We start from the raw sequence: 16,225 nt of genomic DNA on the forward strand, positions 1-16,225 counted from the left end.
AGAGGGATTCAATCAACAATCTGATCAAACCGAAAGAAAACAATGGATTCGAAAAAGGGGAAGAACAATCATACCTTCAAGACTCTCCCGGTCGGCGCTGCAGAGGAGAGAGTAAGAGAGGAGGTTGCGCCCCAGAGGAGGGAGGAGGAGAGGACGTCGCTTGGCGCCGAAGAGGAGGGAGAAGGATGGGACAACGGTCGGTGCCGGAGAGGAGGGAGGAGGAGGCAGAGGAGGGCTTGATATGTCGATCGAGGATGGAGGAGGAGGGCGGACGCAGGTTTTGATGGGTATTTGGTTTTCAACGACGCGAATAAGCGTCGTCTTAGAGCAACTCTACTACAACACTAAGAAGCGTCGTATATTACCGACGCTTTTAAAATGCGTCAGCTATTTTTGGCGCTCTGCGGGAAATTGCCGACGCTTGTAGTAAGCGTCGGCAAAAAAGCGTCATTAAAACCTCTTTTCCTGTAGTGACATTTTGTCTAAGAATCCTTTTTCGGTCAATATATAGTACTTGTTTGGATTGAGAAACTTGCACTGGTATATGGGTGTCATCAATTGCTCTAATGTAGTTTTTAAAATAAGGCTACCAACGACTATCATCGCGGATTTTACTTAGAATATTCTTGAACTCTCTATCAACCAAGCTAATAGTATGCTTGGACATTCTTAAAACAACATTTAAAACATGGGTAAAATATCTACTATCTGTTTCTCCGGATTGTTGTAATCTTTTTTGAACCATCCTATTCCTAAATCCATGTCCTAGAATCATCAAAAATATGGACATTGTCTCCTCAATAGAATATATCTATAAGTTTTTAAACCATATCTGACTTTCAATTCCATGCACAGATCAATAAATACATATTTTTCCATTCGAAATTGTTGTTAGCATCTATCTAGATTGTCATATAAAATCCCCGATACAAATCTACATCTGGTTTGATATAAGGTCCTACAAATCTCCTTCTCAATATATTTTGTATAATATTCAGTAACCGTACCAATAGTTGCAGTTATATAACATAAAAATTACCATCATCAACTATCTCATCTTCGTTGGAATAATTTTTCTCAGAACTATTGTCAATGCTACCCATACCTCTAGAAAAAATATTATGCAAAGAATAAAACATCCATAACAAATAAAACAAATGATATATAAACATATAATACAAATAATACAAACAATATAAAAAAATACCAACACATATCATCTATAATATCCATAAAATCAATAGCATCTATGATACATTATCCAAACATAACACAAATACATATAGTCCACCATTATTCTGCAATAGAAGTTCATAATTAAAACTACGAAACATATCACCATAATAATACATCAACAACTACTTCTGTAGGTTTGACATTCGCTTGAGCCATTCAATCTAAAGATAGGTATCTTGGAGGGCCACAAATATCTCTCGATGTTTTCTTTTAAGGAGCACCTCAGCAGCAATCAGAAGCAATTCAAGCTGTGCTACCATCTCAGGCATCGCATGCACTAGGCCCATCACCTCATCGATACTACATCCAGGTTAATCAATTATCTTAGATGACACTATACTCTTTTTCTCCACTGCATCAATAAGACGACTCAACTGCTGAGATAGTGATGCAGCACCAGTGCGGGGAAAGAGAAGAAGAAGGAAGAACAAGAGAAGGAGAAGGAAGAAGAGGTTGTAGAGATGCAGGAAGAATAGAGGAGGAGAGGAGAAAAAGAGAAGAAAGAACGTAGGGGGAAGAAAATTCCAAATTACTTCATTAAACCCTAATCATGAAAATAGTCCCTTTTTATATAGGGCCCAAATACACAATTTGCATAAAACCCCCTTACACAAAAATAACTCCTAATAAGCCCACAAATAACACAAATAAGCCCTAAAATGCAAATGAACCCAAAAATAAAATAAATAAAATAAATATGCAAATAAACGGGTCTGACTCAATCCAGGGGCTCAGGATCATCTGGATGAAGGGCTCTGATGTCCCCATCAACTCCTCTCGGGTGAGAAAAACTCGACCCCGTCGAGTACAGGTCTGTCCGGCTGTCGTACTGCTCCAGAAGATCGGGGTCAAGGCGCTGCAACTGTGCTCTGAAAATCCACATCACATCAGACTTTGGTCGACCTTTCCACCGAACAAGGTAACGTTGGTAACCACCGTTCCTGGTTGAAATAACCTGCTCATCCAATATATGTTCTAATTGTTCTCTGCGTGCATGAAATTTGGAAAGTGGTGGCTCAACAGCAGGTAATAGATCAGGGTGTCCAACATGGGCAGGTATGTCAATAAAGGGTTTAGAAGGTATGAATATTGTCTTTTTGTATGGGACTAAATCTTCAATATTAAATGTCGCACTAATCCCATAGTCATCAGGAAGATCCACAACATATGCATTCGAACTGATTTTCTTTAAGATTTTGAACGGTTCTGCACTACAAGTTTGCAATTTCTTAAACGTATTTGAAGAAAATCGTTCAAGCCTAATTCTTATCATGACGTAATCTTTTTCACTTAACTCTTAATAACGTCTGTGTAAATCAGCAAGGAATTTATATTTTAAGTTATTTAAGTGACTACAATTGCTGATTTCTTGATGCAATGAATATGGATGTGATGCAATTGATTGTGCAGACTCAACGACACTATACTGATGAGACATGAAAGACAAGTCTATGGATTGCCTAGGTTTGTAATCATGCATCACTTCGAATGGACTCATACCTATGGACTTGTTAACCGAACTATGATATGCAAACTCAACTGTCGATAATATTAAATCCCAGGTCCTAGCATATGCATTTAGGTTGAGCCTATGATGTGGAAGGTTGGGCAGAAATACTCCGGGAACTAGATCAATTGCGTGTTGGATATCATGCATCGGAGAAAGTGCATCCGGAAGATCATCAGGGACTACATCATTAAACTCCTCTAGAAGGAAAACTACTATAGGAAAATGTTCAAGATTGGACTCCACATGGGTATCTTTAGCTACAAGTGTCAATTTAGGTGACTGGCTCTCAATATCTGTCACTACCTCTTCCACAGTAGTGATGTGAAATGACTTGGTTGTACTTAGATCAATAGTCTCCCTTTGGAAATCATTTTGGACAAAATCTACTTCTATAGGTTCGTCTTCAAAGTCTTCTTCATAGTCTTCTATATTTGGTTCATAGACTTCTTCAATATATTCGACCTCTTGGCTCCTAACTTCTGGTTCAGTAATCAGGTAGGTCCTAATGGGACATTGGGATGCTATGTGGTCGAATTGTTGACACATTGAGCATTGGGTTTGGTGCCCAAGAAAATGGGAAAGGATTACAGGTGGTGCAACCAAACCGATTTTAGGTTGGGCTGCAACAGGGGCTGGCGGTGTAGGGGTCCTAGAATTTTGCATGAGTTCACGGATCTCTTGTGTGAATTCCTTGTATCCAGCCCGCATGGCAACGATTTGTTCCTTGATAGACCTCAAAATGTCGGAATTCATGGTAGCTACAGGGGTTTTAGGTTGACTGAGATAGTACTCCATATCACTACAGGTTGGCATGCAATGATGACACTGGGTGATGATGTGAAATGCAGTGTCACTAATGAAACCCTAATAACTATGATGTAGAACCAAATTTAATGCAGGACAACCTACTAATGCAATCTATTATGATTTCAGAAATCAGCAAGTCTTCACAAGAATAACTTAAAATTTAAATATTGCTGATTTTTACTTCGGTTATTCAGAATTAAGGATTAAGATTATTCAATTTAAGAAATTAGATTGCAATCAAGTAGTACAGTTGTTAAGAACCTAAAGTAATCTGATCGAATAATATCGAGAAACATCCTGTTACTAAGGTATGCTAATTTAATATCTAGATTTTTAAAGGCGAATAGAATGGGTTTGAAAGTAGGGGTTCTATATTCTAAATTTTGACAATAAAAATAAGTTTTCAAAATGTGGATATCATGCAAGAGAACCAGAACATAATTAAATGAACAAGCCAGAAAAAGTAGAAACCTATCACCTGTCGGAAAGTAGACGGCTAGAGTCGTTCGCTCGTGGCTTCTCAAGCAATGGAGACGTCGTTGGATGCAGCGCAGAAACTCAGTGGTGTTGATTGCTGAACTTAGACTGTTGCACGATTGAAGTGGACGCCGAGGAGAGATGACCGGCTAGCGGTTGAAGTTGTGGAGAGGAGATGCTGCTGGCGCACAAGTTGATAAAGAGCCTACTGAAGTTTGATGTGGGGACTGGTTGACCTTGGGTCCTCTGGAAGGGACTTCAGGGCGGGCCTGTTGCGGCCCGCAGGTAGAGGGGACTGGGGGTTGGGCCCGAAGGGGCCTGCAGCCTGATGGTCTCGAGGGCCTTGTCTGCAGGTCAAAGAGGGGGGAAGGGGTTCCAATGGGGTGAATGGGGATTTGGGTTTCAGGGAGGGGCGATGGGCGGTGAGGAGGATGGAGGAGCGCGTTGCAGCGGTGACGGTGGCGGATGGCGTAGTGGCGGCGAAGGGAGGGCGGAAGCTTCGGCGGCGGTGATGGTGAAGGCCGAGGGCGGTGGCCGCAGTCGGGGAAGCGCTGCGGTGGAGGTCTCGAGCGATGGCGGAAGGCGGACGGCTTGGCGGCGGACGATGGGGCGGCAAACCGCGGCGGAAGATGGAAGCGCCGACGTCGGAAACGGCACTGTGGTGGAGGCAGAAGCGGCGTGCGGTCAGGGGAAAAGGGCGCGGCGGAGGGTTCGGCGGGGAACTCAAGGCGGAGCGGCACCGGCGGACGCGGCGGAGACCTCGGCGGCGACGGGAGGCGGCTCGGGCTTGGGCGGCGCGGCTGGAACCAAGCGGCAGAGTGGCGGCGGCGCGACGGCGGAGGAGCGACGACTGCCACGACTCGGGGAAGACGAAGAGGTAACTTTTTTTTTCTTTCTTTCTTTCTTTTTTTTTTTTAAACCTTGGTTCCTGTCGGATTCGGGTTGTCGGGCGTGACCCGCTCTGATAACTCGTTAGTCCTCACGTGCAAGGAACGTGATTTTTTTTTTTTTTTGGGAACCGGGCTAACGGGTTACGAGTTAACGGGCTCGGTACTTACCCGTTAGGGCTTTCTTCAACCTCCCTATGGCTTCGGGCGGGCGTGCCGATAATCGTGGCGGCGGCTGCGGGCGGACGGAGGGCACAGCGGCGGCCGCGGGCTTGCGGCGACCGACGGCGACCGACCGCGGGACTCCACGGCGGCGGTCCCCTCTGCAGACATGACGCAGGCAGCCGGCCTCAGGCTTCCACGGGCGGCAACAGAGTGCCCGATGGTGGCGGAGCGCTCGGGGCACGCGGCGACACTTCGGAGGAGGCGGCGCTCGGCCTGGCGGTGGCGCGATGCAGTGGCGGTGGAGCGTGGGAGTGGTGGCCGCAAGCTTGGCGGCTGGCAGAACGGGGCCGTCGAACAGGGGTTTTCCCCTCTTTTTGTCTCTGATGAGAACCGAGAGGGAGGGAGGGACCTTCTCTCTCTCTTTTTTTTTATATTTATTTATGAGCACCGAGAGATAGAGAGGAAAGGGGTGGTGGGCCGTGGGAAGTCGATGGAGAAGCAGTGTCGGGGAGGTGGAGGCGGTGGGGTGAGGCTGCGCAGCGGGGGTGGCGGTGGATTCAAGTGGCAGCAAGGGAAAAAGACGCTGTTTAGGGACCGGAACTTTGGCACAGAGGCAAAATCCGAGGCTCTGATACCAAGTTGATGCAGCACCAGTGTTGGGAAAGAGGAGAAGAAGAAAGAACAAGAGAAGGAGAAGGAAGAAGAGGTTGTAGAGACGCAGGAGGAATAGAGGAGGAGAGGAGAAAAAGAGAAGAAAGAACGTAGGGGGAAGAAAATTTCAAATTACTTCATTAAACTCTAATCATGAAAATAGTCCCTTTTATATAGGGCCCAAATACACAATTTGCATAAAACCCCCTTACACAAAAATAACTCCTAATAAGCCCACAAATAACACAAATAAGCCCTAAAATGCAAATGAACCCAGAAATAAAATAAATAAAATAAATATGCAAATAAACGGGCCTGACTCAATCCGGGGGCTCAGGATCATCTGGATGAAGGGCTCTGATGTCCCCATCAGATAGTTATGCAACACCCCCTACCTTCTTGCATTTCTTATCATGTAAATTTGGGCTAACTCTCTTCTTTCCTCTCTCCTAGATAGCATCAGATGCAAGGGTAGGGTTAACATTATCCATATCAGTGGAAAGGTCATCAATTTTATATGCAATAATATTAGGGTTCTCATCTGAGTCACCTAAGCCCTCAAACGTATCATTATTAACCCCATCCAACCTCTCATTTGCTCCAATTGTGTCCTAAACATCCTCTTGCATCGGTAAAGCTGGTGCCCAGGCCCCCTCCCTAGTGGCACTAATATCTCTGAATAACCTATCCAACTTCATGGCATGTTGCAGACCACATTCTCGGAACTTAGCTGCATCAGAAATCTCCTGCAAGTTAAGAATATATAGTTGTTAATAGTAGTTTATAAGTTAGTATAAAAAATCTTACAAACATCAAACTAGTATCATATGTACCTGCAATTTTTTTCTCACCATACATCCAGTGCATCTATTGTATTTCTAACAGGATCCCATCCAAGCTCTATTTCCATTTCCACCAATTTCATCCAAATGCTCCAATTTGTTTTCAGGTTATCCCACTTAATTTTAAATTTTTTTTAGTCATATTGATTTCCAATATTCTCATTGAATTTTTTAATTATATTGGCCCACCCTAGCTTATTGAAATGTGTTCTCGAGCGATCACCACCTTCAACTTCACCAATACATAGATCGATAAACTCTGCCATCAAATTGTCATTCCAAATGGCCTTCTTCTTCTTATCTTGGGTTGATGGACCAGCAAGGGTATGTTGGCTTTTCTTAGACATTTGTTCTTCTTACAATACAGCAACAAAGACATGAAATATTTTGTCAATCATAAGTCATGATTTCATCCATAATCATAAAGCACCCTGTAAAGCATATTTAAATATGTACAATTTACATATATATAGATTACATACATATATAATTTATTTACATATCCATTTCTTGTACATATTTAAATATGTACAATTTACATATATATATATATAGATTACATATATATAATTTACTTACATATCCATTTCTTGTACATAAATAAAATTACTCATGCATTCAAAAATATAATTAATAGGTAAATATTGCATAGATTCTATAGTGACCGCTAAAAGCAACAATTTACTACAGAATTCTAAAGATGTCAATTAAACTAATATTATATATATGAACTATCAACTTTACTTAAAAAATAAAAAAAAATAAAGTTTCATAAGAACCTACACATATTGAGCAATGACTTTGTAGACATAATGATCGATGTTGGAACTAGGATATTGAATGGACACATAAGGTCTTTATCATTAAAAAAAATATAAAAATAGTTTTATAATACTCTAAAGTAAGACATAATTTTGTAAAGAAATAACTTCTAAACTAATAGTAGAGACATAGCAAGACATAGCTTTCTAAGATAGAACTTAGAAACTATAGAAGAATTCTTCTGATATATCTAAAGGCATCGTGGTCTATGATTAAAATCGTGGTATACCGACCATGTTGTTATAGAGAGAAAATCTCTCTCTGTAACAGGATTGATCTCATGGTGTACCGTGGTCCGTATGATCAATTGGGAGATAAACAAAGAGAGCGAGAGAGAGTGGGTGGACCGTGATGTTGCAATGTCACGGTCCTCCATCACCCAGTCTCTCCCTCTCTATCTCTCTCTCATTTATCTGATGCCGACCATACTGAGAGGTGGACCGCGATGCCACAGACCAAGCTGAGAGGTGGACCGCAATGTCGCAGTCCATGATGAGAGGTCAGCATTTAGAGAAATAGAGAGAGGGATAGAGAGGGAGAGAGTGGGTAATGGAGGACAAGGGGAGAGAGGGGAAAAAGAAGATGAAGTGATAGCTTTGGAAGAATAGAACGAGTGATCAATGGAAGAGAGGGACGATGATGAGACTCCATCATGGATTGTTTCAAAAAAAATGGAGAACAAAGCTAAATTTTTTTTCTCAAACAAAAATCAAAACAATGGATAAATAAATGGAGAAAAAGGAATACCTTAATTAGAAGAAAGCCAAGGCCGATTAGGGTTTCTTATTTTCTTTATTGGAACTTCTACAAATTTTTATAATATAAAGAAATATTTTTTATAATTATAATATTTTATTATGGGTATTTTAGTCTAAAAAAAATTTATAAATCAAAACAGATTTCCGACGCATGCTAAAAGTACTTTTCTGAAGAAACTCCAAAATTTAGCTTTCTAGCAAAGCTAAAACAGCTTCCCAATTTTTTTACCAAATATCCTATTCCATCCAAAAGTATTCCACCAAAAGCTCTATCAAATGGAGCCTAAAGCCTAGCATTTTAGCTCTCTTGACCTTCTTTATGAGGGTACTTATTAGGGCCTTGCCCACCTTCTTCTCACTAGAATAAAAAAAAAAAAAATCTTCATTCGGCCTTGCCCTTCTCCTTCGCAAAAAATAGGAAAAAAACAGTCAATAGCGAAAATATAGGCTTAGTGAAAACTGGTTTACTCCACAACACCCACACCACCGCCCCCAACCCCGAGAAAAAAAAAATTGTGCAAGAACATTTCTAGACCCTATTTTGTTATTTCGGTAGCAACAAACTGCAGATTGACTATCACATCCTTCAGGGTAGTTCTATATACACCCCCCCTATTGCTCAGGACACCCCCCAAAAACCAAAAAAAAAATACCCAAACTAACCTTTAGTGTAATTACCATATTGCCCTTGAAATTTTCTCATACACCCCCCCTTCCTCCTCCTCCGTTTCGTTTTGAAAAGAAAAAAAAAAACCCCCCTCAAACCCCCCTTAAACCCCTCGATCCATTTACATCGTTTAGGCGATCTTTGAAGGAGATTTAAGCCCCATTCGAAGCATGGACAAGCAACTAGTGATTTGGGACGAAGAATCGGCCGCAAAGGTACGTGTTCCACCTTGTTTCGAAATTTTTTTTTTTCACGGTTCGTGCTCCGTTCGACACTGGATCGCCGAACAAAAGGCTTCTGTTCGGCTGCACAGTGCCGAACAGAAGCCTTCTGTTCGGCACTGTGCACCCGAACAGAAGCCTTCTGCTCGGTTGAGGGTTGCCGAACAGAAGGCTTCTGTTCGGCACTGTGCAGCCGAACAGAAGCCTTCTGGTGCCAAATCGCGTGCCGTGCTGAATTTTGTGCCGAACAGATCCTCTGATTCATTAATTCTTGGTGATAAATTATTTTATATGTAGGGCTATGCTACAACCGAATCGAGTATAATTGGATCAGAATTTGTACTGGATTACACAAGCGAATTTACAACTTACGAGGTATTATAATGTATTGTGCAATTTTGTAATAGTTTAGCGAGCTATTTTTACAACTGTGTACTTACATAAATTGTTTAATGTATAGATCTTCAAGAGTAGAGAGGACTTGTGTAATTGGTGTCGTGAAGCAGGGAGGCGAAATGGTTTTGTTGTTGTAATCAAATCATCCGATGCAGGTACCATTTCTAAGAAACCCAGAATTACGTTAGGTTGTGAGAGGGGTGGGACGTACCGAACCAAAAAAGAAAAGCGAATAAAGACTGCCTGTGGGACAAAGAAGTGTGGATGCCCTTTTGCATTAAGAGGAAAGAAATTGGATACTGCGGATGATTGGATATTACTGGTCGTATGTGGAGTGCACAATCATCCCGCTGCAGAGAATCTGGAGGGGCACTCATATGCAGGGAGATTATCTGAGCAGGAGACGGAATTGTTAGTGGATATGTCGAAGAGTTTGGTTCGTCCAAAGGACATATTATCCACATTGAAGGAAAGAGATGCCCTCAATGTTACGACTATCAAGACTATCTACAATGTACGTCAACGGTTTAAGGTTGCAGAGAAAGCCGGGAGGTCTGAAATGCAACATCTATTAGGTAAATTATCAGAGGCTAAATATATTGAGTGGCATAGGAATTGTACTAATACGGATGTTGTGCATGACTTATTTTGGGCACACCCTGGCAGCATTGATTTGTTCCGTGCATTTCCCCGTGTGTTGATAATGGATTGCACGTACAAGACGAATAGGTATCGTCTTCCGCTCTTAGAGATTGTGGGGGTGACATCTACTGACATGACATTTTCAGTTGCTTTTGTATACTTAAATTCTGAGGGGAAAAAAAGCTATACTTGGGCATTAGAGAGATTGCGCAGTGTCATAGCTGATGATGTTTTGCCTGAGTTGATTGTTACAGATAGAGACTTGGCTTTGATGAATGCAATTCATAAAGTATTTCCTACTGCTAGACATTTATTATGTAGATGGCATATTAGTAGGAATGTTTTGGCCAAGTGCAAAAAATTTTTCGAATTGAAGGAGAAATGGGATAAATTTATTATGAGTTGGAATGTACTAGTGCTGTCCTCCACGGAAGACGAGTATAATGATCGCCGGAGTGCACTGCAGAGAGAGTTCGGTACCTATCCAGATGCACTACAGTATGTGTTAGATACTTGGCTGAGCAAATACAAGGAAAGATTTGTTGCGGCGTGGACGGATACATGCAGGCACTACGGAAATGTGACGACAAATAGGTATCACAAATAAAGACTCATTTAATTTTAATTTGCCTCAATTCTTATATCTAACTTTCATTTGTTTACTAGGGTCGAGAGTGCACATGCAAAGCTCAAAAAGCAGCTTGGATCAAGCCAAGGAAGTTTCGAGTCATCTTGGACTAGAATAAATGGATTGATTGAGTTGCAGCACAGCTCCGTTAAAGCCTCATTGGAGAAGAGTTTATTGGTAGTGCAGCACAACTTCAAGCCAGCTGAATTCAAAGAGTTGCGAGGTTTCATATCTATAAGTGCGTTAAATCATGTCCTCGCCCAATCGAAACGAGCCAATTCAGTTGGGTTTGATGATTCAAATTGTGGGTGCGCTATTCGACGCACACATGGTATACCATGTGCTCACCAGATTGCGCGGTACAGGGTGGAAGGTCGGCCCATTCCTCTCGACTGCATAGATCCTCATTGGAGGAAACTTGATATTCTGCCTACCCCCCCCCCCCCCCCCGTGCAGCCAATTCAGTTGAGTTGTGATGCAGAGTTAGATTTGATTGCGCTACGATTCAAGAAGTTAGATGGGGCTTCTCAATTGCAGATGATCAAGAAGTTACGAGAGATTGCAAGTCCAGATAGTACACCTCTTTTAGAGCCTGCAAAACGGAAGACTGGTTCACGTGGGCGCGCTTCAATGAAGGTTGATACGTCTACTCGACGTGACCCGTCTGCGTTTGAGTTGGTTCTATCTGGACAGGATAGTTATTCACCTGGTGTTGAGAAAGTTACCATCCGCAATCCATCTACTCAGATTCAAAAGAGGCGGCCCAAGCAAAAGGTAAGTACCAAATATTTATTTCCTTACAATAGGTATCACAACGTCTACGGGACGGTCCGTGCCGTGCCGGTATGTGATGTGCCGATACAGGACATGTCGGGACGTGCCGTGCCGAGATGTGCCGATACGGGACATGTCGGGACGTGCCGTGCCGAGATGTGCCGATACGGGACATGTCGGTACGTGCCGTGCCGAGATGTGCCGATACGGGACATGTCGGGACGTGCCGTGCCGTGCCGGTACGGGAAGTGCTGAGACGGATAACTATTTGGATATTTCTGCCATTGTTACATATTTTCTATCATTTGATATTATTTGCAGGTTTTTCGTACTAGAGCCCAGTCACATACGCCCATTATCTATATTGATGCTATTCCTTCTGCCTTGAGACCATACATCCAGCATATCAAGGATGTAAAAGCTGATGGGAATTGCGGATTTAGGGCAATAGCTGACTTACTGGGATTTGGAGAAGATGACTGGGTGCGTGTTAGGAAGGATTTATTGCAAGAGTTGCAATGTCATTCGGACCACTATCGCACATTATATGGTGTGGAAGGGACGATTGCTGAGATCACTCATGCATTATCATATTATGATGATTGTCCACCATATGACAGATGGATGACTATGCCGGACATGGGTCATCTTATAGCATCCTGCTATAATGTTGTCCTATACCATCTCTCGTTGCAACAATGTCTGACCTTCCTACCTCTCCGTTCTGTGCCAGTACCTCTTCTATCCCGCAAAGATATCGCTATCGGATTCGTAAATGGAAATCATTTTGTTGAGGTACTACGTTCACAACACTTGCGAATATTTAATTTTGCTTATTTAATTTTGCTTATTTATAATTTTGTAGCTATTAATATTTTCTTATTTCTAATTTTGAAGGTGTTCTTGTTGCCGGGACATCCCGTTCCGCCAGTAGCGACCAACTGGCGAAAATATCATCTTCCTTGTGCTACCGGATGGGAAAATTCATATGAAGCACGGATTCAACAGTTCAAAGAGAGCATCTCACCTAATGTTATAACTAGCGAGACAGTAGAGTTAGATTGATTCTTTATATATGTACAATTTTTGAAAGTTGTAAATTTTTTTGGGCTCTTAGAGTCATGTACTGTGAAACTCCATCATCAATATAAATCAAAAAATATCTGTCTTCGCATTTTTCGGGTATTGGGGGTGCTGAGGTGGCTCTCCATCAGCTGGGAATACATATGAAGACTGTTGTTTCCGTTGAGATTTCAGATGTAAACAGAAACATACTTAAGAGCTGGTGGGAGCAATCCTAGCACACAGGGGAACTAATAGACCTTTCTGATGTACAAGAACTTAACGGTGACAAGCTTGAGCAGATGATTAACACATTTGGTGGGTTTGATCTGGTTATTGGTGGAAGTCCATGTAATAATCTTTCAGGTAGCAACCGCTATAGTCGTGATGGGCTGGAGGGTAAACATTCATCTCTTGTTTATGATTATTTTCGCATCTTAGACCTTGTGAAGTGTATCATGGGGAAGAACTTCTGATTGCACCATCTCACTTTCTTGTTTTTGGGTCAGTGAATCTAGTTGTATGTTAGCTATGTATTTAAATGTTTGCCTTTGATGATTGAGGCGGATTTTCTGATAAGCAACAGTTATGTTAGCTATGTATTTAAAATGTTGAAAGATCATGAGGATGTTCTCTGTGAAACTCCATCATCAATATAAATCAAAAAATATCTGTCTTCGCATTGTCCGATTGATTGTTATGTGCACTGTTATATTTGTGTAAAATAGAACGGGCCAGGCTTTACAAAGATTACACGTAAATGTACCAAAAATATATATTTTTCATTAATATCAAAGGCTTTACAAAGATTACAAAGGCTCCATCATCAATCCCTATGACGCCATCGTCGACGCGTGTACTGCTGTACGTCCGAATGAGAGGGTGCTGGATCCGAATGAGAGGGTGCTGTACTCGGGCCAGGCTCATCACCCAGAAGTACCTGATGCATCTGAGAAATAGCATCAAATAGGTGCCCGGCACCTAGTGACGTAGCCTCTGAGGGACCCATCCGTACAATGTCGGTACTGATACCGAGTGCAGCTGCATTACGCCGCCGGTGCATGTCAGCATCATCATGACCTCCCCTAGCTCCAGAATGAGTACTCGAGCGCAGATGAGGAGGCTGAACTGCAACGTGCGTGATACGGAGATACCACTCCATGTATCCCGGTACGCTGTCTGATGGCCGGGTAACTGGGTGGCTCCTGCTCGCCTGGCTCAGCACGTGGTCCTCCCACCGCTCCCAAAGCTGATCCATATAGGAGTAATGTATCCGGTACGAGCCTGCTGTGGAACCTCTGTTGGCTCGCGTAGGGGCTAGTGGCGCTCGAGGGATGGTCTGAATACGACCAAACTGTCTAAGAACCCTTTCTGGATGATAGGGTTCTACGATATCAAGGCACTTGATGGAGCCACTAAAAAATGCGATATCAATATATGGGCGATCTCCCCGAAGCCGATGATGGGGATCCCAAATAACCTGCAAAACAAAAGATCCATTTCAGTTTTATACTATATCGCATATTAAAAGTACTGACAAACACAAGCAAATGGTAATATGATACGTACCTCATCGATGCTCAAAAGGTCCAATGACTCACGTAGAACCACTAAATGGTCCATCGTGGTACGGGATGGAGTACCGGGCATCCAGCGGTGCACGCGGGGACTGGCATCAGTATACTCGAGCGACGGGTGAGGACTGAGTGCTGGAAAATGCTCATAAATCCATGCCTGCAGAAGCGTCATATAACTACTGATCTGTCTCACTGATGACCTCGACGCAATCCCCAACTGCCGATACAAATATGCTAAGGCAGCTGTACCCCAGGCATATGTGCTCACCCTATCCAGATCCCGCAGTAAACACAGATACGCTATAGGCACCCTGGTCCCACTCTTATCAGCAAAGAGTGTGCAGCCTAACAAAAATAACAAATAGGCTCGTGCTGCACACTCTATCCTCTGCTGGCTGTCTCTATCAGATACAGAGTGAAACTGAGTCCTCAGCCACTCCATCCTCACAGACTGACCGCGCGATGACAGTACCTCCTGACGCGCGTCTCCAGCTGACACCCCCAACAACTCCACAAGTAGCTCCTCAGCATCCCGATCACTCATCCTCTCAGGAGAAACTGCTACTGAGGCACCTGCGACAGGAATCCCTAAAATGGCGGATACATCATCCAACGTGATAGTGATCTCGCCAAATGGTATATGGAAGGTGTTCGTCTCGGGCTGCCATCTCTCTACGAAGCCCGAAATCAGAATCTTATCGGTAAATCGATAAGAGCACTGTACTAACTCTATGAGGCCCGACTGCCTCAATAGTGCTTTGAACCTGGTATTTGGTTGGTTTGAAGACCACCACTTCCATTCACCAACCTTGGCAGTATGGTTCATGCACTTTAGTGGAGCCCGTTCCTGTAATATAAATGTATAATTACTACTACTTTATAAAACATCAATAAACAAAATATAATGCTATAACAAATAAACAATACCTGTTGCCTCCAGATGGAAGCTGCTATATGCGTCCTGAAACTGATCAGGACGGACTCATCCTCTGGACCTCCTGGACATGGTCCAACGGACTCATCGTCTTCGCCCCTAGCGGGCATATCATCATGCTCTGACTCAGGAGAGTCCGATGGCATATGAGCAGACTCGGGAGAAGCAATCCTAGCACAACGTCTCCTAGCTGACGCCGTAGGTCTAACTCTGGCGGGACGGGGATCCATGTCTGAAAATATAGAAATTCAATGTTAGGCTATATCAAAGAAAATAATTCAATTGCATACATAAATGTTCGGCACAAAATTCAGCACGGCACGCGATTTGGCACTAGAAGCCTTCTGTTCGGCTGCACAGTGCCGGACAGAAGGATTCTGTTCGGCTGCACAGAGCCGGACAGAAGGATTCTGTTCGGCTGCACAGAGCCGGACAGAAGGATTCTGTTCGGCTGCACAGAGCCGGACAGAACCCTTCTGTTCGGCACTGTGCAGCCGAACAGAAGGCTTCTGTTCGGCACTGTGCAGCCGAACAGAAGGCTTCTGTTCGGTTGAGGGTTGCCGAACAGAAGGCTTCTGTTCGGCACTCTTCAGCCGAGGGTTGCCGAACAGAAGGCTTCTGTTCGGCACTCTTCAGCCGAACAGAAGGGTTCTGTTCGGCGATCCAGTGCCGAACGGAGCACTGGAGGCGGGGGGGGGGGGGGAGCTACCTCGAGGTGGTCGTGGAGGCGCCGGCGAGGTGCTCGTTGCTCGGGAGATGGCCGGGGAGGTGGTTCCGGGAGAAGCCGGCGAGGTGGTCGGAGATCGGGAGAATGCCGGCGACGAGAGGGAGAAGGGGGAACGGGGGGGTTTTGGGCGTTGGCGAGGTGCAATGCACCGACCGGCGACGAGAGGGAGAAGGGGGAGACGGCGGGAGGGGAGGGGAAGAGCGGGGTGTGGGGGGGGGGTTTGGGGGATGTAGAGAGCAATTTAGGTGAGGGGGTGGGGAGGGTGGGGGGTAATTTAGGAATTTTTAATTTTTTAGGGGTGTCCTTAGCAAATGAGGGGGTGTAGAGAGTATTTAATTTTTTTTTAATTTTTGGGGGGTGTCCTGAGCAATAGGGGGGGTGTATATAGAACCACCCCATCCTTCAGTACCATAAAACATTCAAAAGTAGAGCTAGTAGTTAA

At 43.7% G+C, this 16,225-nt stretch overlaps 1 protein-coding gene across 1 annotated transcript; it reads left to right on the forward strand.

Moving 5' to 3' along the window:
• Positions 1–8,752: 8,752 nt before the first annotated feature.
• LOC148714242 (protein FAR1-RELATED SEQUENCE 5-like) lies at positions 8,753–13,252 on the forward strand. Its single transcript, XM_089929457.1, has 4 exons — positions 8,753–9,037; positions 9,341–9,418; positions 9,504–12,278; positions 12,381–13,252. The coding sequence occupies exons 1-3, from the start codon at positions 8,993–8,995 to the stop codon at positions 10,686–10,688; spliced, it is 1,308 nt and encodes a 435-aa protein (XP_089785583.1). The 5' UTR covers positions 8,753–8,992; the 3' UTR covers positions 10,689–12,278; positions 12,381–13,252.
• Positions 13,253–16,225: the final 2,973 nt, after the last annotated feature.

Source organism: Phoenix dactylifera, chromosome 3 (genome assembly GCF_051530095.1).
Source record: "Phoenix dactylifera cultivar Ajwa chromosome 3, Ajwa_hap1_PhDact_Kaust_v1.1, whole genome shotgun sequence".
Classification (NCBI taxonomy): domain Eukaryota; kingdom Viridiplantae; phylum Streptophyta; class Magnoliopsida; order Arecales; family Arecaceae; genus Phoenix; species Phoenix dactylifera.